The sequence below is a fragment of the Megascapheus bottae genome, chromosome 2 (assembly GCF_031878675.1).
Source record: "Megascapheus bottae isolate mThoBot1 chromosome 2, mThoBot2.hap1, whole genome shotgun sequence".
NCBI classification, from domain to species: domain Eukaryota; kingdom Metazoa; phylum Chordata; class Mammalia; order Rodentia; family Geomyidae; genus Megascapheus; species Megascapheus bottae.
In genome coordinates, this window is record NC_143510.1 from 11791167 (window position 1) to 11816609 (window position 25443).

At 33.5% G+C, this 25443-nt stretch overlaps 2 protein-coding genes across 2 annotated transcripts; both read right to left on the reverse strand.

The window, feature by feature from the left end:
* Window positions 1–9249: 9249 nt before the first annotated feature.
* Window positions 9250–10167, reverse strand: LOC150066381 (olfactory receptor 4K13-like). Its single transcript, XM_090354566.1, has one exon. It carries the CDS (start codon window positions 10165–10167, stop codon window positions 9250–9252), a length of 918 nt encoding a protein of 305 aa, XP_090210692.1.
* A 7953-nt stretch (window positions 10168–18120) lies between these two features.
* On the reverse strand, window positions 18121–19050 carry LOC150066382 (olfactory receptor 4L1-like). Its single transcript, XM_090352736.1, has one exon. The coding sequence runs from the start codon at window positions 19048–19050 to the stop codon at window positions 18121–18123; it is 930 nt and encodes a 309-aa protein (XP_090208862.1).
* Window positions 19051–25443: the final 6393 nt, after the last annotated feature.

A 25443-nucleotide genomic window follows, 5' to 3' on the forward strand; every position in this document is an offset into this window, starting at 1 on the left:
TGAGGAATGTTCTTTGCATTCCTAGTTTCTCAAGGGCTTTTATCAAAAAGGCATGTTGGATCTTATCAAAGGATTTTTTTCTGCATCTTTGAGATGATAATGTGGTTCTTACTTGTGCTCCTGTTGATGTGATTGCGGCGCCCGGCACCCCTGACCAGCAGGGAAGAACGGACACCACCCGAGGATCCTTCTCGTATCACGCTTTTAATGAAGAGCCACTTGGTTAAAGGGAGAGCTGAAGCAGAGGGGCCCTGGGCAGGGAAATGCAACTGCTTATATAGGCCCAAGGAACAAGGGGCTCTCTACCATTGGCTGCTCTGTTGCTAAGGCCTTTTTGAGACTCAGGATTGGTCACGCCCTTTTTCGTCATGCGCAGACTGAAGAGCAACTTGATACTTAGTAACGAGTAAAGGCCTCGCACTCACATACCAAATAAGTTACAAGGAGCGAGGCAGGAAACAGGTGCCATCCGGCTCCCCACATGTGATGAATCTTCTTAATTGACTTACATATATTGAACTAGCTTTGCATCCTTGCAATGAAGTTAGATCCTTATATGTCACCCTGCCCCAGAATCAATTCTAAAAGGATCAAAGACCTTTAGGTAAGAGCAGATACTCTCAAAATTCTATAGGAAGAAATAGGAGATACGCTAAGGCTCCTTGGCACAGGTTAAACTTCCTTAACAAAGGCCCAGAAACAAACAAAAAAATTAGAGAAAGGTTGGACAAATGGGAGTGCACTAAACTTCAGAGTTTCTGTATGGAAAAGGACACAGCTAGTAAGATATATCAAAAACCCACAGAGTGGGAGATCTTCACTCGCCATACAACAGACAAGTACCTCATATCTAAAATATACCTACAGTTCAAGAAATTAAATCTCTCAAAAACAAACCCACAAAGAAACAACCATCCCATTAAAAGACCATCTAAAGATTTAAACTTATCTGAAGAGGGAGTAAGAATGGCCAATAAATACCCAAAGAAAGACTCAATATCTCTGCCCATAAAAGAAATGCAAGTAGAACAGCTCTGAGATTTCACTTCACCCCAGTTAGAAAGCCATTATCAAGAAATCTAATAACAACAGATTCTGGTGGGGAGATAGTCAGAAGGATCACTACTACACTGTTGGTGGGAGTGTAAATTTGTTCAAGAACTCTGGAACACAGTGTGGCAGTCCCTCAACAGGCTAAACATAGAGCTCTTCTATGACCCAGCAATCCCACTCCAGAGTATTTACCAAAATATTCAGAAAAAAGGCCTTACTAGACCTGTGAGCACAACCATGTTCATTGCAACATTTACCATAATATAGAACCAACCCAGATGCCCCTCAGTAGATTAATGGATCAAGAAAGAGTGGTAATTTTGTACAATGACATTTTTTGTTGCCATCAGAAAGAATGGCATTGCCCAATTTGTAAGGAAATGGGAAGACCTGGAAAAAAATCTTATTATGTGAAGTAAGCCAGGCCCAAAGAAACATATGCTCCATAGTGTTCTTCATTTGTAATATTTAGTATGTCTAAGATTTTCCTAGCAGAGTATCACAATAGCTCAATAGCTATTTGCATATGACCATATAGGATGAGCCTAAGTGAAATGAATTCCAGGATATGGGAAGAAGAGGTTTATTGTGGGGGGGGGTAGTTTATAATGTACTATTTGAAGTTATTTCTTTATTCTTTTGGGGCTTTTTCTTCCTTTTTTTCTGTTGTGGTTTATCTCCTGTTAGTACTTTATCTAGCCTTGGTATCTGGTGTATTATGTATACAATTATCAGAGAAGAGAAGGGGAAAATAAGATGATGAGACAAAAGCCAAAGAATGAACCAGTGTAACAGTGATATTCACTAGACATTATGTTGGAAATGAACTTTACAACTTGTGAGGAGGTGGGGGAGGGAAAATGAGAGAAAAACATGAGAAGGGGTAAAAATGTTCGAGAAGTAATGTACTCATTATCTTATGAAAGTACTGAAAGCCCTCTATACATTACCCTGATAGCAAAAAATAAATAAAAGCTATGATTTAGAAAAAACAAAATAAATAAAAATTAGAAATATTTTTCATACAAACAAGAAAGAGAAAATTGAAACCGGATTCTTATTTATCACCTTGAAATGGTCTTAATTCAAAATGAATGAGACACCTCAATGTAAACTTGAAAACATGAAACAACTCAACATTGCCAAGATATAGAAACATTCCAAATGCTCCTCATTAGACAAAGGGATCATGAAAACATGTTATATATACTTAATGGAATTTTACTCATTCATTATGAAGATTGATGTTACATCATTAACAAAGAAATAGATGGACCTGAGACCAACATTGAGTGAAGTAAGTCAAACCCAAAAAGACAAAACACAGATATTTCCCCTCATATGCGGAAGCTAGAACTGATTTAGTAATGTAACAATAAACACTTAGGGGCCTTATGCAAGTATATAAAATGTAGTAAATGAAATATGATATTTTCTGATAAGAGTTCAAATGGTATAGTTTCTATTAAATTTTATTTTATTGTGAGGGTGATGTATAGAGGGATTACAGTTATATTCATAAGGTAGGGAGTCTATAACTTCTTGAATATTGATACCCCTTCTCATGTTTTTCTCCTACTTTCCCTTCACCCACCCTCTCCCAAATTGTAAAGCTCATTTCCATCATCTTGTCTTGTGAATATGCTATTACATTGATTCCCCCTTTGTCTTTTGTCTCATCATCTTGACTTTTCCCTTCCTTTCCCTAATTCAAATAAACAAATAAATATATTTAATAAACCAGGTACCAAAGTCAGATATAGCAACAACGTGGGATAACTAATAAGGGGAATAAAAGCAAAAGAGTAGAGAAATAATTTCACATACTACATTATAAACGTCAGTCACGATGATAAACCTCTTGCTTTTATCTCCTGGAGTTCATTTCACTTAGCTACATCCTAAATGGATAGCTTTTGAGTTCTTGTGATCCTATTCCAGGAAAGTCCTAGGCATATACTAATTATTAAAATGAGAGAAACAGATGGTATAATTTCTGATTAACTCACAGTCCAAAAAATGATTACTAAGGAATGGATACTTAAGGGGGGCAGGAGTTTGGCCTAGTGGTAGAGTGCTTGCCTATCATGCACGAAGACCTGGGTTCAATTCCCGGAACCACATACATAGAAAAAAAAAGAAAAAGAAAAAGAAAAAAAAAAAGAAATGGATACTTAACATGTAGGTTGTGGGTGTAGAGGGAGAGGAGTAGATAGGGAAAAGAAAAGGAGTGGAAAATAGAGTCCAATAATATTCTATAAAATAAGTGAGAATACAAGAGGTTCTCTTTTTAAATTCTACTATCTTTCAGTGGTTTTACAAATGAGTCACTATTCATCAAAGCAGTTTATGAAAGAGTTCATCTTTATCAATGTACCCTGTTCAATTTTTGCCTATCCCTCCCAATCCATACTTTCTCTTATCTTAATTTTAAAGTATGTATTTTTGCCCTTTAACATGTGTGCTTGTATATTCAGTGCATCACATTTCTTGTTAACAGTCTGCCAAAGTGGTTTATATCCTCTTATATCTTTCCTGAAGATATATAACAACATATCCTTGGTTATTTGTATTTTTTTATCCTCCTTTTCGTTTTGATTTCTGCCCTGTCTAGTTCTCTAAGAGCTTGAAAATGCATAATTGGATTACGTATTTCAATTATCTTTCTTAATATAAGAAAGATAGGCTTTACTCAAAGTTTCCTTTATTGTGCATTAGTGGTTATAGTAAATATTTACTATTTTAATTTGATTCTAGATTTTTTGACTTCAGTTACCCACAGATTTACTACTCATAATCCATTGTTGGAATAATTTATGCATTTTCTTTTTATTTATATTTATATTCATTCTTTTGTGATCTGTTTAAATAAAGATGTTTTCTATATACTTGTTTTTCAGAAAACAAGTACATATGTTATTTCAGAAAACTTGCGTTTATCATGAATTGGGCAGAATATTATACGTTAAGTCCATTTGATCTGCAACTTCATTTGATTCTGAAGTTTCTATGTTGATTTTCTTCTCTGAATGACCTACCTATTTGTTAAAGTAAGTACTTAAGTCACCCACAATAATTATTTTAGATCTACTATTTCTGTACTTTAGCATTTGTATATGAAACTGAATGTTCCAGTACTTAATATGTTTATTTACATGTTACCAAACTCATGTAGAATGTTACCTTTATCAATATGAAATGAAAAAAATCTGTTTCAATATTACTGAAATCTTTTACTTTCACTTCTTTGTCATTTCCAATGAGACGTAGTATCTCACTCACTTGCATTTTTTCTTTCTTTCTTTTTTTCTTTCTTTCTTCCATTTCTTATTTCTCTCTTTTGTTCTTTATTTCTTTCTTCCTTTCTCTCTCTCTCTCTCTCTCTCTCTCTCTCTCTCTCTCTCTCTCTCTCTCTCTCTCTCTTTCTATGCTGCTTTGTTTCTGTAAGGATACATTGAAACATCAGATGATAACAGCTAATGACAAAATGCAGAAATGAGACTTTGGTGTTTACAACCACTACTACAAGAACGTGAATATGTACTGCCATTACATGTTTACTTTTGATATTGTCTCACTATATGTAATATAACAAAGAATACAGTGAGTAGGTGATCTTGTATTTAAGGGAAGTAAAGTGTGAAAAGCTGAGTCTGCCTGTGAGTCCAGTGGCTACCCCACTTCCCCAGAAACAGCTAAGCTCTTGAAAAAAGTCCTAGGAATCACAAGAGAAGGTATATTGTAGCCATCTTGAACATATGAACAAAGAGCAGGCAACTTTTATTTTACAAAAGATTTCACTTGACATGGTGCTTTGTTGCTGTTGTTGTTGTTTTTGCTGCAAAAACCATTCGGCTCTTTTTTTGCCAGTCCTGGAGCTTGAGTTATGGGCCTGAACACTGTTCTTGGGCTTTCTCAAGGATAGAGCTCTACCACTTGAGCCATATACCACTTTGGCTTTTTCTATATATGTGATAATGAGAAATCAAACCCGGGTCTGCATGCATGCTAGGCAAGCATTCTACCACTAGGCCAAACTCCCAGCCCCTTGACACAGTTTTGAAATGTCATATTCATGAGACAGGCTGGCCCTGCTTAGCTACCCCTCAAGAATTTTAAAATCAATGACTTCATGGCAAGTCATGCAGTAGAAGTCCTCCCCGATTGGAAAGAAGCTTCCAGTCTGGATGACTTGCTTGCAGTTGCTGCAGGTGAAGCAGTCTTTGTGCAGACAAGGCCCTTGTACTCCACGTTCTGGTCTCCTGCCACAAGGGCCTTGAAGCATCCTTTACACCTCAGTTTTTCCTCCCCACGAGTGGCACACTTGTTACACACAATCTTGTCCTTGGTCATAAAGGTCTCACTTGCCAAGGGGTGAAAGCACTTGGTACAGCAAAAGGAAGTGTCATGTCAGAAGCAGTTCTTGTAGTGCACTTCCTTGGAGTCTGCACTGATAGGCTTGCAGCATTCCACACAGGTGCTGGCACAGAAATTGTCAAAGTTCTTCAGGCAGCAGTGATGGCCATCCTTCTCCACAAACTTCTTTCCCTCAAACTGGATGTGTAAACAGTATGTATTGGGCAAAGGCTAGGCACAGTTGAGAATAGCTTCCCTTTGATGCTTGGGGATGCTTGCCTGCACAGCTGTCTTCGTAGAGGTGGCGGCCACTGCCTACCCAGAGGCTAAAGCAGTGGCTGTGATTGGCTACAGCAATGATTACTGACTCTCTCTGTATTTCTCTCTTTCTTTCCCACTCTTCCTCACTCCCTTCTTTCCTCCCTTTCTTCCTCCCTTATTCCTTCCTTCCTGCCTGCCTACCTGCCTTATTTTGCATGTGCAGTGCTGGAGATGGACCTGGTCCATGCTCTTTTGCTTGGCTTGCTCTTTTACTTATGGCTGGAGCTCTATTACATGACCCATACCCCTATTTTCTGTTTTTGTTTGTTTGTTTGTTTCTTGTTAATTACAGACAAATTCCAAGATTTTTCTTTCTGTGCGGTAACTACAAGTTTTGAAACTCAGATACATTTTTTTGAGCAGCAGTTAGCAGAGACTTGTTTATAAATGTATCCATTTTTATCAATTTTCCATTATTACATATTGTAAGCAGGAAGAGGGTTGCATTTTCATAATTTCATTCAAGTAAATAGTATACTTACAAAAAGATCATCATATTATTTAAATTTCCGTTTCTTCCTCCCTCATTCCTCTTTTAAAACCTATATTGAGTGGGTGTCAGGGATAAACACATACATACAATTTTATACCCACAATTGTTTATATTTTTATTTTACTTATATTTAATATTTAGATGAATTTTATTTTATATGCATATTTATATATGGCTTATTTGATCTTGTGCATCCATCTTTCTTGTGTCTCTCTAATATTTATTTTCATTGATGTTTACTCACCATCATCATTAGCATCAGTATGAGACAAAATTTCACAAATATGGGAAATGTAATATTTGGTTCATCTTGCTACACTCGATCCATTTTCTTCTAATTTAATTGTCAACATGATGTACAGAGGGATTACTCATTGCATAAAGTAATGAATAAATTTCCTGTGGAAAATTGTTAGGCCCTTTCTCAATTTCCTCCTACTTTCCATCCTCCCCAAGTACACTCCTCCAATCTGTAAAGTTCATTTCCAACATATTGAGTATCACTGTTGCATAGGTTTGGCCTTTGACCTGTGTCTCTCCATTTTATCATTTAAAAGAAATAATTTCACTTTTATTTATGACTGATTATAAATATGCCATATTTTTAAAAAACTGGATCAGTGTTAGGAAATTTGCCTGATTCCACTGTGGTTTTTATAAACAATTCTAAACTAAGCATAGAACATATGTATTCAAGACTCTCCCATTCATATTGTTTTACATTCCATGTCAAATTTTAGTATATATGTTGGGTTTAGAATATGATGTGAACAGAAAGTGTGGATTTCTTCTTTCAGTATATGAGCTCAATGCTGGTGAATACAGATTGTTCAATGAGTGAATTATTAATGTTAGTCAAATAGTTACATAGAAGGAAAAAGAATAACTTCTTAATATTTTTGTAGCTAGGATTTAGTGTTCTTATTCTTAATTAGAAATAATAAGATATGTACATGCAAGATGAAATTCTATGTGTGTAAAATAATATCATGTGAGTGTTCAGCACTAGCTTTCATTCTAAGTTTTGGTACAAAATTTACTTAGTTTCAGGTTTGTTTTTTTGCCTTTGGAAAATAGCCACTGCAAAGTATTAATTAGCCTGCTCTCAGTGTTATTTGATAAAAACTAGATAAAGAAGTCAGTTAAGTATTGTCTCTGTTTTGAGGCCACTGTGATAACACAAGTTCCATAATCTTTTCCATGGAAAGATAAGTATCTACTACATATTAAATATTTTAAGTTGCTTCATCAATGAGGGAATTCACTTAATCAAATATTAACCAGCAACGGTTATAGCTTCTGGTATAGTCTGGTATAGGAGGAAAGAAAAATATAGATTTTTATGTTTAATATTTTAATTATTTTTCAATCCTAAAAAGAAATTTGGTAAATAAAAATATTTTAAATATATTTCTAACCTAATTTTTGCATTTTACTAAGATAAGCCAACATTTTGAGGCCACAGAATATAAAATAATGTTTCATAAATCATAGTTCAGCCTCCCAATATCAGTGAGAAATTTTCATAAGAATAACATATAGTAATGGATATTTTTAACAAACATTCAGTTTTAAAAACACTAGTTAATACACTAAATCCTATCTCTCTGTGTTATGTATTAAATTTTCCTATTTCACATTTTAATTTACTAGAAGACTAGAAAAATTACTTAAGGACTATTTCTTTACCCATTTTCAGTAGTCCAAGATGATATATATATTAAATATTACTGGATTATGTAGAATATATATTAAGGGAATTAAGGAATTTGGAGAATCATGGGATTGTGGGAATTATGATAATTTACAGGAATTTTGAGGAAATAATCACATTACTTTTTTTTCATGGTTTCCTTCATTAGTTGTTTTGTTTTTTTTCATATATTTTTTATTGTAATTAGTAGAAGGGTTACATGACATTTGCCAGATAGAAGGTGCATTAACTCACATACATTGATACCCTTTCACATGTCTTGGTACCCATTTCCCTCACCCCCCACACCCTCCACCCATCTTGGTTTTCCCCCCTTCCCTATCAAATTTCAAATATCCAAATACAAATAACTTCAATATATCAGATAACAAAGTGAGATACTATAACAATATGAGATAACCAAGGGACAGCAAAGGAGATGAGAGACAACATAGTACATTAAGGACAATAATCATTCATTATATGGCTTTTGTTTCGATATCTTGGAGGTCCTTTCAATTAGCTTCACATTATATGGCCTTATGTATCAAGATTTTGCTCTATTGCAGATCTCTGCTAGTAGAGCCCAAGGTTTCTACTGATTATGACGAATGAGGGAAACCATTGAGCCTAAGTTCCTTTGAGTCTGGCTTACTTCACTTAATATAATTTTTTCTAAGTCTTTCCATTTCATAACAAATGGGGCGATGTCATTCTTTCTGACAGCAGCATAGAATTCCATTGTGTACAAATACCACAACTTGTTGATCCACTCATCAACTGAGGGACATCTAGGTTGGTTCCATATCTTTGCTATGGTAAATAGTGCTGCAATGAACATTGTTGTGCTAGTGGATTTGGTATGTCCTTGTTTCTGGATGGTTAGAGTCTTCTCTGAAGAAGAAACAAAAATGGCCTATAGACACATGAAGAAATGCTCAGCATCTCTGGTCATAAAAGAAATGCAAATCAAAAGAACTCTAAGATTCCACCTCACTCCAGTTAGAATGGCCAGGATCAGGAAAATGAATAACAACAGATGCTGTAGGGGATGTGGCCAGGAGGGATCACTACTACACTGTTGGTGGGAGTGCAAACTCGTTCAACCACTATGGAAAGCAGTGTGGCAGTGCCTCAAAAGGCTAAACATAGAACTCCCCTATGACCCAGCAATTCCACTACTTGGCATTTACCCAACCATCCAGAAATAATCACATTACTTTACATTTCATTTTAGTTATTTGGACAGCTTCAATTTAACCCCCTATGCAAAACCCCATATGCAAGAATCAGAAATTACAAATGATACTTAAGAGAATCACTAGAAACTGAATTAATAGCTGCTTAGTCTCTTAATGGCTGCTTTCATTTCCTGATTTCTCAGTGTATAAATAATTGGATTAAGAAAGGGAGTGAGTACAGAGTAAAACACAGAAAGAAATTTATCTACAGAATAACTATTGAATGGGAAAGCATAGATGAAGATAGCTGGACCAAAGAAGAGAGTTACTACAGTGATATGTGCGGATAGTGTGGATACAGCCTTGGAGGATGCACTGGAGGAATGGTGGCAAATGGTGGCCAACATGATGATGTAGGATATGAGCAACAGAATGAAGCAGACCAAAGACAGAAGCCCACTGTCAGCAATCACTAAGAGCTGTAGGAAATAAGTCTCTGTACAGGCAAGCTTAATTACCAGGGAAAGGTCACAGAATATGCTGTCCACAACATTGGAACCACAAAAAGGTAAACCCATTATGAAAGCCATTTGGCTTGTGGTATGTATGAAACCAGTAACCCATGAAAGTAATATAAACATAATTAGTACTCTATGGCTGATGATAGTTTTGTAGTGCAATGGCTTGCATATGGCAACATACCTGTCTACAGCCATAGCTATCAAGAGAGCCATTTCACCACCACCAAAGAAGTGCATAAAAAACATTTGGGCCATGCAACCCCATAGTGAAATGGTCTTATATTTTCTAAGAAAGTCTGCAATCACCTTGGGTGTAGCCACAGAGGAAAGGCATAAGTCAAAAAATGATAAATTTGCTAAAAGGAAATACATAGGGGAGTGAAGATGATGGTCAAATATCACAGAGATTACAATAAGGAGATTTCCCACTACGATGGCAATATAGACAAAAAGGAAGATAGCAAAAAAGTATATTTGAGTTTCTTGAGAACTGGAAAGCCCCAGAAGGATGAACTCAGAAATACTTGTGTTTCTATTTAGTGTATCCATTTGTCCATTTGCAGGAGTTAACCAGATGTTATCTAAAAGGAGAAAAGAGGGAATCACAAAAAGCAATGAAGCAGTAAACTAAGTATTACTGATTGAACTATTTGTTTTCATGGAACTTTTGGAACTATAACTACCCTTGTTCATCTGTTTTATAGATTAAGATGATTCTTACAGCACAAAAGTAAGTGATAGATATGGAGAAATCTGTTGGCAGATTAATCTGAGTCAGTCAATAGGATATTCAAGTATATTTATTATCCATTCTTTTTCTTCTCTGCAACAGATTTTCTGAAAACTTTGTCAGGGTCATATAAAATACTTCAAAATCAATGATAGTGTATATATTCATATTTTTAAGCTGTCAGTGAATTCATTGACAAATACATTTTTCTATATATTTTTATTGTAATTAATAGAAGGGTTACATTATATTTGTCAGATAGAATATCTGAGTTCTTGATTATAAAATTGTTACTGACATAAAATATGCATCAGGTATGTTTGAAGGAAACTATAGAATAGTAAGAAAACATGACAATATTGATGATTGATGTAAAATTATGTGCTGAAAAACTAATTGGTAATTGAGGTTAAATTGAAGCTGTAAATAATAATTCAACTTTAGACTTGAATAACTCTTAATGGCCCCCTAAAATGATAGCTGTCCTCTCAAAATATTCTTAAATCTTCAATAAATTTAACCAAAAAAGTGTTATCTGTCATTCTTATGTGATGGTTACAAAATGAAATAACATTTTTATATGTGTTATTCTTGATGAATGTATTTATTTTCATATCTATTGGTATACTGAAACTCTAATGTCTTTCAATAAGATTAGGATGTAGAACAAGTGCATTGCAGAAGTTAAAACTTAGATACCATTTCTGAATACCAACAATGATTAGACAGGGAAATTAGAAACTCAACTTTGTTGGGAAGTGCCTCAAGAAAACAAAATCCAGGAATAAGCCTAACTAAGAAAGAACTTCTACAATCAAAATCATACAACTTTGAAGGAAAATATTGAAGAAGACACTAAGAAGTGGAAAGGTTAATTAAAATTTTTCTGGGCCGGGAATTCGGCCTAGTGGTAGAGTGCTTGCTTAGCATGCACAAAGACCCAGGTTCGATTCCTCATACATAGATACCACATACATAGAAAAAATACCAGAAGTGGTGCTTTGGCTTAAGTGGTAGAGCTCTAGCCTTGAGAAAACCCAAGGACAAAGCTCAGCCCCTGAGCCAAAGCCCAGGACTGGCAAAAAAAAAAAATTGCCACCTTGCACCAGTACTAATTCAAATGGATCAAAGATCTCAATGGAATTGGTTTAACCTATCAATGCAGAAAAAGTTTTAAAAATTAAAATTAAAATGCTGACCACTATGGGGTCCTCCATTTGTTGACTCACAAGCATATATAGTGACATGAATCACTAAAGTTTGCTTACAGAAAGAAATATAAAATGGACAAACAAAAATATTAACAGGTTACATTGAGAATATCTTTATAAAATAATTTTCCAAAATAAAAAAGAAAAGTAATTTGGACTATTTGGATCTTTCTTCACAGTCATTTTTATTTATGGATCATTTATCCTTACGATTTTTCAAGATGACAGTACGTCACACATATCCCGCTACTGTCTAAAGTGGACTCAGCTAAGTTGCTTAAATTTTGAAGAGTAAATACATTTAATGAAATCAAGACACAAACTTCATTAAATCATTTAATTCAGTGAGTCTCTTTTTAGTTCATTTCTTTAATTCTTATTGTAGATTCATAGTTCATTGGAATATTTTATATCTTCATCAGTGTAAGAACCACCCACAATTATTGTCATTGAAAAAATATATATGTACATAAACACATTTGTTCTCTTAAAATAAAAGCATCTGTATGTGGGGTGTGTGTGTGTGTGTGTGTGTGTGTGTGTGTGTGTGTGTGCGATATGATGTTCCTACACATACATATACACTTGTGTATATAAGAATATGACATTCAGCTATGGATTATTGGTCTTCTGTGTATCTGCAACGTGTAGTATTATCAAGTTTTTTCAAACATGAAAGTGCAAAGAAGATCAAAGCTGTCTGTTTGTGTGTGAGTTTTCAACTGAATGAGTATTTAAATATTTAAGTCATTCTTTTCATAGCATTTTTAAATTTTACTTATGTATTCTCTTTATGAAAGGTAGCATTCTGTGATTTTTCTAAATCAAAATTCAGTCTATTATTCATCTTTTAAAAGCAATTCTATCACAAAAAATAAAACCAAACAGGAGGTTTTCTTATGTGATACAATAATACAAAGTATATCTACATTAAAAACTCTTATCTTACCTGTGCATCCAAACAATTTTAATGTGTCTAAGTCCTTTTTCCTTCGAATGATGCATTTGGCCTTTATTTATAGATGCTTTTCCAGTGTTATCACAAAAATAAAACTTTCTCAAAATAAAGAAAATCTAATTTGTTTTAATTTACTCCACCTCATCACAGTCCTAGTGGTCCCTTCCATGTTCGCTGATTATGTTTTATTGCAACAAGTACTAAAAAATGTACAGTAACTTCAAAGGCTATAAAATTTACCAATTTGCTTCAGGACTAAGGCTCATATAAAGTCCTGGATACATAAAATTTATCATCCAGTGATACAATTTTACCCGCTGTTATAAAAGACAACAGCATTTAAATGGATCCTTTGATAAAGGAAAAAAGTAATTTAATTGCTATGGGTTCCTCAGAGACTGATAGCATGACCCAATGAAACATAGGCTCCATGGTTTCCCTTATTTGTAATAATTAGTCTGTGGCTAGCAGAGGATTACAATACCTCAATAGCTATGTACCTATGACCATATAAAATGATGCCAATAAAAATAAACTCCAAGATATGAAAGCAAGAAAAACATCAATAGGGAATGCAAAAATATCTCTTCTGTCTTTGTAAAAATGAGATATTACTATTTTCACCTTTTATATTGGTGGGATATTAACAAATAGGTATTCTTATTTCAAGACAGTGAAACATGTTTGAAAAATGCTTCAGACATAGATTACAGAATTTTCTTATCATTTTCATAATTTTTGCTACAGTCATTTTGTCTTAAATATTGGTTATGTTCAATATTTAAATGTTACTTAGGTAAAATATAATAATGCTAGTAATGACTTTCTTTCTAGTCCTTTTGGTAGTAGTTTCACAGTCTTAGTTTTCACACTGAGGTCTTTGATCCATTTGAATTAGTGTTAGTGCAAGGTAGCAAACAAAAGTTCAGTTTTATTTTGCATACTGATGTCAAATTGTCCCACCCTAATTTATTAAAGAAGGTGTCTTTTCTTACCTGTATTTTTTAACTTTCTTGTTAAAACTTAGATACCATGAGGCCTCTAATCTCATTGATCTTTATGTCTGTTTTTGTGCCAAAACCAGACTGTTTTGCTACCATTTCTCTCTAGTAAAGTTTGAAGACTAGATGAGTAAGACATACAGCATTTGTTTTTGATTTTGTTTTGCTTCTGGTTTTCTTCAAGGATATCTTTTGCTATTTGGACATTTTTGTAATTCTATATAAACAGTTTGAAATATTAATTAAGCAAGTTCACAAACAGGATGTCTTTCCACTTCCTAGTGTGTTCTTCAATGTTTTTCTTCAAAGCTTTATGGTTTTCATTGTAGAAGTTCTTATTTGGTTAAGTTTAACCTTAGATTTTGTTTTCTTGAGGATATTAATTTTTAGTGTTCAGAAAAGCTACTGGATTTTGTGGGTTGATTTTATTTCTGATACTTTGCCAGGGTTATTTGTGCCCTATATAAACTTGAGATGGAGTCTTTAAGGTCCTGTTGAATATAAGATCTTGTCATCTGTAAATAGGGGTAAGGTGACTTCCTTAACAATTTGGATCCTTTTTATGTTATCTTGTTCTAAGAATTCCAGTAGTATATTGAATCGTTGTCTTGTTTCTAGATTGTACAGGAAATGGTTTTTCTGTTCACCAATTAGTATAATGTTGGTTTATAAATTTGTCATAAATAGCCTTTTAAAAAATATTTTCTGAGCTGAGAGTTTGGCCTAGTGGTAGAGTGCTAGCCTAGCATGCACAAAGACTCGGGTTCAATTCCTCGGTACCACATGAATAGAAAAAAAAGCCAGAAATGGTGCTGGGGCTCAAGTGGTAGAGCTCTAGCCTTGAGAAAGTCCAAGGACAGTTGCTCAGACCCTGAGCTCAAGCCCAGGACTGGCAAAAATAAAAATAAAAAATAAATATGTTCCCTCTGGTTTTTTTCGCTTCTCCAGATGATTATCTTTTAAAAAATTAGATTTTAATCACATACTTTTTATGTATTTATTGCAATGATCATGTGATTATTGTCTTTGATTCTGTTACTATTCTGCATTGTGTCTATTGGATTACATTTATTGAACTAGACTTGCATCCTTAGGATGAAACAAACTGTAAAACTTTTTCATTGTTGAATTTGGTTTGCAAATATTTTATTAGGGAGTACTGAGTCTAACTTCATCAAAGAAACTGGTTTATAACGTTCTTTTTTTCTTATGTGTCTAGAGTTGTATATAATCTATGACTAATAAAATTAACTAGATAATGATCCTTTCTTTCTATATTATGAAACAGTTTGAACACTAGAGATATTAATTCTTCTTTATAGTCTACAGAGTTCAGATTTAAATCCATTGTGTCCTTGAGACTTTTTTTTGCCAGAGGTGGGGGGATTCTCTATTGTCATTTCAATTTCATTACTTATTGTAGATCTGTTCAGTATATATATTCTCTTGACTCATGTTTTGGCATGTTGAAATGCATTGATTTTTACAAGATTTTCCAATTTGTTCGCAAAGAGGTTTGAGAAGTACACACCTATAGTCTTCTGGATTTTACTTGAATTGTATATAATAACTCTTTTTTCATCTCTAATTTTATTTGTGGTTTTTCCTTTCTTTTATCAATGTTGTTAATCTTTTTGAATAATCAAATTTTTTGATTCTTTATATGATTATTTTATTTTACTTCATTTCTTTATTTTTTTATTGTAGGGGCAATGTATAGAGGGATTACAGTTACATTTTCCAGGGAGTAGGTATTACTTCTCACACATTAATACCCCTTCTCATGTTTTTGTACCCATTTTCTATCCCCCACCTCCCAATCATCTTGTTTTCCCCCCTTCCCTTTTCCATCTCAAACAAACATATAAATGTAAATAAATAAATAAATAAATATATATATATATATATATAATATGCCAGGTAACAAAGTCAGATACTTTAACAATAATTCTTTGTATGATTCTTTTTTTGCCAGTCCTAGGCTTGAGCTAAGGGCCTGAGCACTGTCCTTGGACTTTCTCAAGGCTAGAGCTCTACCACTTGAGCCTTAGCACCACTTCTGGCTTTTTTCTATGTATGTGGTACCAAGAAATTGAACCTGGGTCTTCATGCATGCTAGGCAAGCACTCTATCACTAGGCCAAACTCCCAGCCCTAGTATGATTCTTTTAGTCTCTAGTTCATTGATTCCTGTTATAATCATTGATACTTTTTTCCACTCTTGGTTTGGGATTTTTTTTTATTTGTGGTGTGCAGTGTTTCTTTTCTGGTCTAGTTTGTTTAGACTTCTAAAAGTCCCTGATACCTGGATAGGTTTCTCTTTTTCAAGATTTAGGACGTATTTTGCTATTCCTCTTTGAATAGGTCCCCAGTTCAGTTTTCTTCTCCTTCCTCAATTCAATTTAGAAATACATACTTAATTGAGTTCTCCAGATTTTTTTAAACTTCTATAATAATTCTTAGATCTCTTGGTATATTTATTTCTTTTCACTCTCTAATATTTACTCTTTTTTCAAGCCTAGTTCTGTTTTATGTACCTGCGTTAGAGGTATACCACTTCATTGTACATATTATCCTCCTTGAGTTCCATCATTTTTTCAGTATTCCTATCTCTTTATTGAGACATTTCTTCATGTCTTGACTTGATGTCTTCATTAATTTGTTTACACATGCTTTTAAAATCTTTACTTCTAAGTTGTACAAAGGAATTGCCATTCAACATAATAGTATATGAATACAATGAATAGTTATCAATGTCTGTCCTTTTATTATTCTCCCCATCCCTCTCAACCCTACATCTTTCCCCAATTTTTCTTAACTTTGTAAAATATGCATTAAACTTTATATATGCTTCTTTATCTCTTTTAGTAGAATGCTGTATTCTCTTTAAAGTTGTTAACTTTTTACATCCACTTAGATTTTACTTAGCTTTTTAATCCCTGTTTTCATTAAAATCCATCATTTCATTGTTTCATTCTTTGTAGTTATTTGTAAACATCTTTCATTGAACACTTTTTTCCTGCCTTCTGCCTTGAACTCAGGACCTGGCCACTATTCCTGATCTTCCTTTGCTCAAGGCAAATACCTATTTATAACTTTAGCTACAGTTCTACTTCAGCCTTTTCTTTGATAGTCTATTAGAGGTAATAGTCTCACAGATTTTCTTGCATGTGATGACTTTATACCACAATCCTCAAATCCCTGCCTCCTAAGTAGATATGATTACAGATGTAAGCCACCCAATGCATAGCTTATGGAAGATTTTTATCAACAGTCCTTTTATAAAATTATACTTGTTGCACAATGGCAAGTAGATGTTATTGTAAGTAGTAAACATTTATAATTTTGTTTATTTGTAAATGGTTGTCAATCATTTTGATGCTGGTATTTTAAGTTTTTCATTGCTGCTTAGCAAAGAAAAATAATTCCAGGCCGGGAGTGTGCCTTAGTGGTAGAGTGCTTGCCTAGCATGCACAAAGCCCTCAGTATGTGTACCACATACACAGAAAAAGCCAGAGGTGGTGGTGACTCAAATCGTATAGTGCTAACCTTGAGAAAGCTCAAGGACAGTGTCCAGACCCTGAGTTCAAGCTCCAGGATTGGCACATACAAAAAAAATCTCACTTTGATGCTCTGATGATTAAATTATACAAAGAATATGATTATCATTTAAACCATTTAGAATAATTATTTTAACATCAAAATTGAGGCATATATATACATTTTATCTTGCTCTTTGAATCTGCTAGGTTTTCCTGCATGTTTTTCTTTTGTTCTCCTTCTAAGCATTTAACACAACCTCCAGCAAATTTCTCATTCTTAAAGCCCAGTCCACACTGCTTAATCAAATTCAACGTTATATTTAGGAATTCTATTCAGTTATATTCAGGAAAGCCTCAAGGTTGGTAATTGTCAAATGATAAATAGAATTGAGTGGGTATTTTTTGTTGTTTTATAGTTCTTGTTTTTTTTTAAACTATTTTACAGGTGTGATACATTCCACAAAATACATTCCACAAAATAAAAGCACACATTTTGGGTTTTACCTTTGTTTATTATTTTTTAAAATCAAAGTGTATTCTTACATGCACAGCTATAGAATTTCAAAGAATACTCTGCAATTCTGTTAAAATTATCTACTATTACTTTTTTCCCTGTTGCACTTTATATTTACTTTACTTTTGAGTTCACCGACATATCCATTCCTGACTTTACAAATATCAATTTGTTTTTCTTTATTAAACACATGACAATCACGAAATTCAAAATAACTAAATGATAATATACATTAAGTAATAACATGTGTTACCCGGTTAACATCATCATTAAGAATATACATGCATTCTTTTACAGTTATTTTCTTACCAATAAAGATATATTAACTAAAGGACAGTGTTCTCTGGCTTGATATTTTGCTTCTTGTCTCACTGTCATTGTTAAAGATACTTTAATACCATTAACTATGAATTTAAAATAATTTAGTATTAATCTTTCTACATTGGTCATAAGTCTTACCTGGAACATAAAACAATGCATAATCAGTTCAATTTGTCTTACTCTGGAATTAGAATTGTCTTAATTATATAATGTTAAACCTGTAATTCTAAATGGAGCTGATATGCTGCAAATGTAATTTTCTCATAGCATCTTGCATTTTCTGATTTCTCAGGGTATAAATAATAGGATTCAGTAAAGGTGTGATAGCAGTGTAAAAAACTGCAAGGGTTTTATTGCTTGCAAAACTACTGAATGGCCAGGCATAAATAAAAATACAGGGTCCAAAGAACAGAGTGACCACAATGATGTGGGCAGATAATGTGGACATAGCCTTAGGAAGCCCTCCAGGTGATTTTTGTTGTACAGTGACCAGGATAACAGTGTAGGAAACAAGTAGAAGGATGAAACTGATGAAAGAGAGAAGCCCACTGTCTGCAATGACAAACAACTCTAGTATATAGGTTTCAACACAAGCAAGCTTGATCACCAGAGGGAGGTCACAAAATATGTTGTCTATCACGTTGTAGCCACAAAAAGGTAAGTTCACTGTTAGTACCATCTGGCTCATAGTGTGCAAGAAACCAATTATCCATGAAAATATCACCAACCTATTTAGTAACCTGGGGTTCATGATTGTCCTATAGTGCAGAGGTTTACAAATGGCCACATATCTGTCAAAGGCCATGACTATCAAAAGAGTCATTTCAGCACCCCCAAAGAAGTGCATAAAGAATATCTGGGTCATGCATCCCCACACAGAAATCGTCTTAGGTTCAGTAAACAAGTTTGTGATCAACTTGGGTGTCGTGGAACTGGAGAGACATAGGTCTAAAAAGGAAAGGTTTCCAAGGAGGAAGTACATGGGTGAATGAAGGGAAGAACTAAATATCACTATGATTATAATGAGAATATTTCCCAGCACAGAAGCACTGTAGATCAAGGAAAAGGTCACAAAGCAGAAAATTTGCAGTTCCCATCCTCCAGAAAAGCCTACTAAAATAAACTCAGTAACAATTGATCCATTTTTGTGATCCATTTACTGAAATCAGAAAAGTTTGGGGATCTCTTTATAAGGAAATAGATTTTAAAGATTCAAACCACAGTTAATATCAAAGTTTCAATTTCTATTAATGATGTAATAACATGTCTTTTTAAATTTTTAAGTATACCATTTTGTATAAAATTAGAGATTATATTATGTGAAACATCACTGTAAAACAATATTCATATACTTACACAACAATTAAAAGCCGTTGGACAGTGCAAAAACCAATTTATATCATTTTATTCTGTTAAATGTTACCTGGTCAATTCATCTTGGGTTTTCACTGATTCGATTACCTAAAAAATATGACAAGTAACTATGATTTGTACTATTATTTTCACTTCTGAGCCTCCCAGAAGATGTATTATTATAATTAAAAAAAAAAAGAAAATGGGGCCGGGAGTTTGGCTTAGTGGTAGAATGCTTGTCTAGCATGCAAAAAGACCGGGGTTCAATTCCTTGGTACCACATACAAAAAATGCTGGAAGTGGTTCTGTCACTCAAGTGGTAGAGAAGTAGTCTTAAGAAAGCCCAAGGACAGTGATCAGGCCCTGAGTTCAAGCCAGGACTGGCAAAAAAGAAAAAAAGAATATGGAATTATATTATATTCTTTTTCAAGTAATGTACAAAAATATTTGTTAGCTCTAAAATATACATGCAAATTAGAAGTTAAATTCTACATGAAGGAAAATCTTTGAATTCATTATAGTCATTTTACTTTTAATTAAGTTTCATAGTATACTAAAAATTTCAGGAAACATGGAATTAGCCTCAGATCTTTTGAGCTTGCTTTATCAAATCCATTGTATTGCCATTGCTCATTGATGTGTTTGTTTGATATGAATATGTTTTTGAGTACAATTCCTTAGAAGTAAATATTGAAATGATTCTCTTTTAAAATGCAGATTCTCCTTTTGTTATAGTTTATAACATATAATCATCCTTACTTGGTTATTTAGATATTGTTCATGTGTCCTTGAGCATTGAAACTCAGTCATTCAGGACTATAATAGATTCCTGTAAGGAAAGAGATAACCTAAGAATTGTTTTATTAAGTAGGTGGACATTTCTGTCCTTGCTTATGTGTAATGTATACTATTCATATTACTTAAAACAAAAATAATTAAGAAAATAATGGATTTAACTGTATATTTTTTGTTTTTGTTTTTTGCCAGTCCTGGGTTTGAGCTCAGGGCCTGAGCACTGTCCTTGGACTTTCTCAAGGCTAGAGCTCTACCACTTGAGCCTCAGCACCATTTCCAGCTTTTTTTCTATGTATGTCATACCTAGGAATCAAACCCGAGTTTTCGTGCATGCCTGGCAAGCACTCTACCACTAGGCCAAACTCCCGGTCCTACTTTTTGTCTTTTTAAATAGCTAATTGAAGAAAATAAACATAATTTGAATTTCCATTGACTTTGTTTTGCAAAAGCTACACATATTTTTGTTTAGAGGAAGATTAACTTCAGAAACATACTTACCTAAATAAGCTTAGTACAAAAGATCACAGGTTGTTGAATTCCATTTCATAAAATTTTGAGGGAAGGCAAATCTACAAGAAATATCAGTGTTTCTCTTCTATGAGCTTGTGGTTTTATTCCTATGGTGATAATATTTATTTACATCAGACTATGCTTATACTTGCACAACTATAAACATATAGTAATCACTGAAATACTTAAAATGAGTGAATCTTACAGTATAACACATATTCAATATAAAAATCAGTATGTACTTTGTAGATTCTTTTAATATGAAATTACTTTTATTGTTAATTTGTGTTTTAAAATATAGTTTTCTAGTACTTGCAAACTGCTAGATCACAAAGTTTATTCTAAAATAATCAAGGTTCATAAGGAAAATCTAGTCCAATGTGGTTTTAGAGTAGTTCAAATTCTCTATTTTGATTTATACTTTTTTATATTTTATATTTATATATTTTGTTTTACATATTCAGATGCTTGCTTGTTATTCTGCTTTCTCTGGTATGTCCACTACTCATCATGATATCATCATGATATTTCTAAATTATGTACATACATTTTCTTCATCCATTTGACTATGTGCATTTTCTTTTTGTATTCTTTTTATTTAAAAATGCTAAGAAAATAGAGGGGTTACATGAAAACAGTATGTTTGTATGTCACCTCTTCCTTTGCTTTCACCAATTTTCCTTCCCATCCTATCCACAGGTTGTATGATTCATTTTCAGCATAGTGTCCATTGCTGCTTTAGTTTACCCGTTGTCCCTCTATTTCTATGCATCTCTTTATACTCCCACACATACAAGGATGCAAACAAATTAAAATGCAAAGAAAAACAGTTCTGTAGAAGACAAAACAAAATTCTTGTTTCCAGTTTTTGGAGCTCATTTTGACACATATTATTTTGTATGATCAGATGCACATTGGCATTGTGCTTTTCTGTTCCTCTCCTTAGGGGAACATTTTCTTCATTCCTTTTCAATATGTACATACTCCAATGTCTCATGTGTGATTACAAAAGTATATATTTTATTTAGAGCTTGCCTAAAAGTCCAGTTTATGTCATCTCTTCTTCCAGCTTCTTCTCTACTGTCATAGGTATTTATTTTATCAATACCTGAAACTTAATGTGAAGAAAATTATCCTTCCTAAAGTAATGTCTATTATGTTTATTTGTAATTTTATTTGTTTTCATTTCTATTTTTAACTATGGCATAGGTTTTCAAATAATCAAGTTTAATGTTTTCTGCTTTTATTCATTATACTAGTCACTGAGAAAGTAATGCCAAATTTTACTCTGCCATGATTTTCAGAGAATTTTCCTTTCAATTTTCACAGAAACTATTAATTTCAACTCATTGTGAAACTCTATTAATAAAATCTTCCAGTAAGAGGAGTTTTAATTCCTGAAAAGCTCAAGGCTTTTTCTTTTAGCAACATAAATTAATTAAAATGTTATCAAGCTTACCAAGCTTAATATATATATATATTAGTATTTCATTTACAAATACAATTTTATGATATTTTCTACTGTATTAAAATATAAATTTTGGTCAGTTTGTAAGATGCAGAATAAAAATTCTCATATTATTTTTGTATCTTAGCACATACTGGAGAAAGTTGGTACTTTATCTTACATATAAGTTTGGCAACAATTTATAGTGAAATTCCAGGATTTATATCCTGAAGTATCTAAATAAAAGTGGCAGGCAACACTCAAAAAATATCTTAAATAACCAAGCAATAATCTGATAACCCATCAATAAAATAGCTCAAGCAGAAATATGTCTGTAGTAAGAGAAATGTATTACCTGCATTATTCATTTTAGTATAATTTTAATTTATTCTGATATTTTAATAAATTCAATGTCTCTAGCCTTTAAAAATATAAATTCAGTTCTGAAAGAGTGAGTACCTGTGGCTTATTATGACATACTAGCCATTCAGGAAATTTAGATCTGTGGATAATGGTTTAAAGCCATCCCAGTCAAGAAAGTTCATGAGGCTTATCTCCAAATGACCACCAAAAAGCTGAAGGTGGAACTGTGGCTTAAGTGGTAGAATGCTAGCTTTGAACAAGAAGAAGCTCTAAAAAATGTCCAGATGCTGAGTTCAAGTTCCAGGACTGGCATAAAAATAATCTAAGTGGTAAAAGCAGAATCAGTGTACTACAGACATATGTAGTTGTGCTTTTCATAAGAAAGTCTTTTAAATCAGTAACGAAGGTTTCAACAGCACAAATAATAAGTAAATGTGTTTAAAACAGATAAAGACGCTTGAAGAATTGATAAGTAGTTTTGTTTTCATATAAAGAGTTTGACATCATGAAACGTTTCAGTAATTTACTTTGGGTGGTAGAATGACAACATTACAATTTTCTTTACCTCTTCTATCTGAAATATATCCTTCAGTAAATATTTTATTTTAAAAGTAGAAAAATGAAAATGAATATTGTACTTAGTAAAATACAAGCCTAAAACTACCTTCAGTATTTTCTCCACACACTTACTTTGGATTCAAGGTGCGTGAGGGTATATCAGGATAATTTTCACCTGTTTCCACTTGTGCCCATTTTTCTTTTTCTTTTTCTTCTTGTTTATATTCTAAGTCTAATAAAAGAGAAATCTCTTTTATTATGAAATTGTATGCTAGAGAAATATATCAATTAATGAGCCTGGGAAAAGCTTACATCATATAAGAGAATTCCCTCAGCAATTAAGACTGTGTATTTGGTGGGTTAGAAACTGGAATCTCTCATTAGTGTGCAGATTTTCAACATAAAGTACAGACAAAAATAAAGTATAATATCAACATGTTCCAGTAAAAATGCTGTCTATTTAGTAGGTAGCATTGCATTTTTGGAAGCATATAGACCTTTAGAAGCATAATATAGAGACAATATTAGTTCACTTTTTATAGAAATTTTCTTATATATAAAGATCTCATTTTTAATTCTATCATCCAAACCAGAATTACACTGTGAAAATGTTAGCTGGAAGTAAATATTTTGTATCAATAACGTTCTTCTGATACTTAGTTATAACTACCTCAGTAATTTTCCCCTATAATTAGTGTCTCTTGGGTTTGGGAGTTCTGCTGATACAGTTTTCTGACAAGATCATTGTGTTAAAATTAAAATAAATCTGCCTTTCTCAATTATTTTATTCTTCCAATGTCAAACAATAGTTGACTCATTTTATTATCTCATTTTGCTGTATATACCTTTATTATGCCAACAACTGTCATATAAGACATTTATGATGTCAAATTCCATAAAAAGACTAACATTGTCCAAAATTATATTATCAAGTTCCTGAATTCCCAACCTCATACCTTAACTAACTTTACACCGACAGCTCATAGTTTTATAAAGAATTGTATTTTGGTTATATTGGTTTTAAACTGAGGGCTTTGCAACTGCTACACAGGCACTTTTTTCACTTGAGCCATAAAACCAGTCCTTTTGTTTTGTTGGCTTTTAAAAAATGTGTTTTTCTCATTTTTGTCTTCCTAGCATGTACTGCAATTTTCCTATTTAAGCTTACAGGATACTTGGGAGGATGAGGGCACACCACATTCAGATTTCATGGTTGATTGGGGTCTTCAAATCTTTCCTCTGGGATCTCTATTAGTTCTGATCCTCCGTGTCTCTGTCTCTTCAGCAGCAAAAACTACAGATATGAACCATTGTAGTCACTTTATATATCTTAGATTCTTTAAAGAAAATAGCATATCGATTAAAGTAGTTTGCAAAATACAATTAACTCCCATTTCATAATTGTATTTATCTCCTACCTTGGCCAAATATAAATGTTTTTATCTGATGATACATATGTTTATTTATACTATATCTAATTTTTGATCAAGAAATAAAAAACACTGCTATAGCCAGGTGCAGTGGCTCACAACTGTAATCCTAGCTACTCAGGAGGCTGAGATCTCAGGATCAATGTTCAAAGCCAGCCAGGGCACAAAAGGACCTGAGACTCTTATCTCCAAGTAACCTCTAGAAAATGGGAAGTGGGGCTTGGTTCAAGGGTAGGGCAGTAGCCTTGAGCTGAAGAGCTCAGGGACAACGCCCAGGCCGAGTTCAAGCCCCATGAACCACACACACACACACACACAAGAGGAAAAAACAAAAACAATAATATAAATTTGGGTAATTAAATAATATAAATTTGGGTAATTAAAGAGCCAATATAGAAAATGACTTTAAAATTTACAGAGAAAAAATGTAAATTTCAAATTGAATTGTATGTCATTTATGCATACAAAGAGAAAGATTTTCTACTTCTATTTCTTTCTCTTTTTTATATATTTTTTATTGTAATTAATAGAAGGGTTACATGATATTTTCTGGATAAATGGTGCATTAATTCCCATACATTGATACCCTTTCACATGTCTTAGTCCCTCTATTTCTTTCTTTTAAGAAATATTTTATTAGTAGTAATTAGTTATACAAAGGAGTTGTCATTTATCAAAGCAGTTTATGATTACAGTGCATCTTTTTTTTTTTTTTGGCCCCCTTCTCTTTCTGGCCCCGCTCGCTTCGGCCCCGCTCGCTCTGGCCCCACTCGCTCCGGTCAGGCTCGCTCCCGCACGCTCCTGGCCCTGCTCGCTCCGGCCCTGCTTGCTCCGGCCCCGCTCGCTCTGGACAGTGCATCTTGATAAATGTCCTCCCTTTCAAAAATCTCATGCAAGGGCCGGGAGTTTTGCCTAGTGGTTAAAGTGCTTGCCTAGCATGCATGAAGACCTGGGTTCGATTCCTCGGTACCACATACATAGAAAAAAAAGCCGGAAGTGGTGCTGAGGCTCAAGTGGTAGAGCTCTAGCCTTGAGAAAGTCCAAGGACAGTGCACAGGCCCTGAGCTCAAGCCCAGGACTGGCAAAAAAAAAA

Bases quoted from the DNA above. Each gene is read 5' to 3' on its own strand.
- LOC150066382 (XM_090352736.1), bottom strand. From the start codon at position 19,050: ATGGATCACAAAAATGGATCAATTGTTACTGAGTTTATTTTAGTAGGC.
- LOC150066381 (XM_090354566.1), bottom strand. From the start codon at position 10,167: ATGGATACACTAAATAGAAACACAAGTATTTCTGAGTTCATCCTTCTG.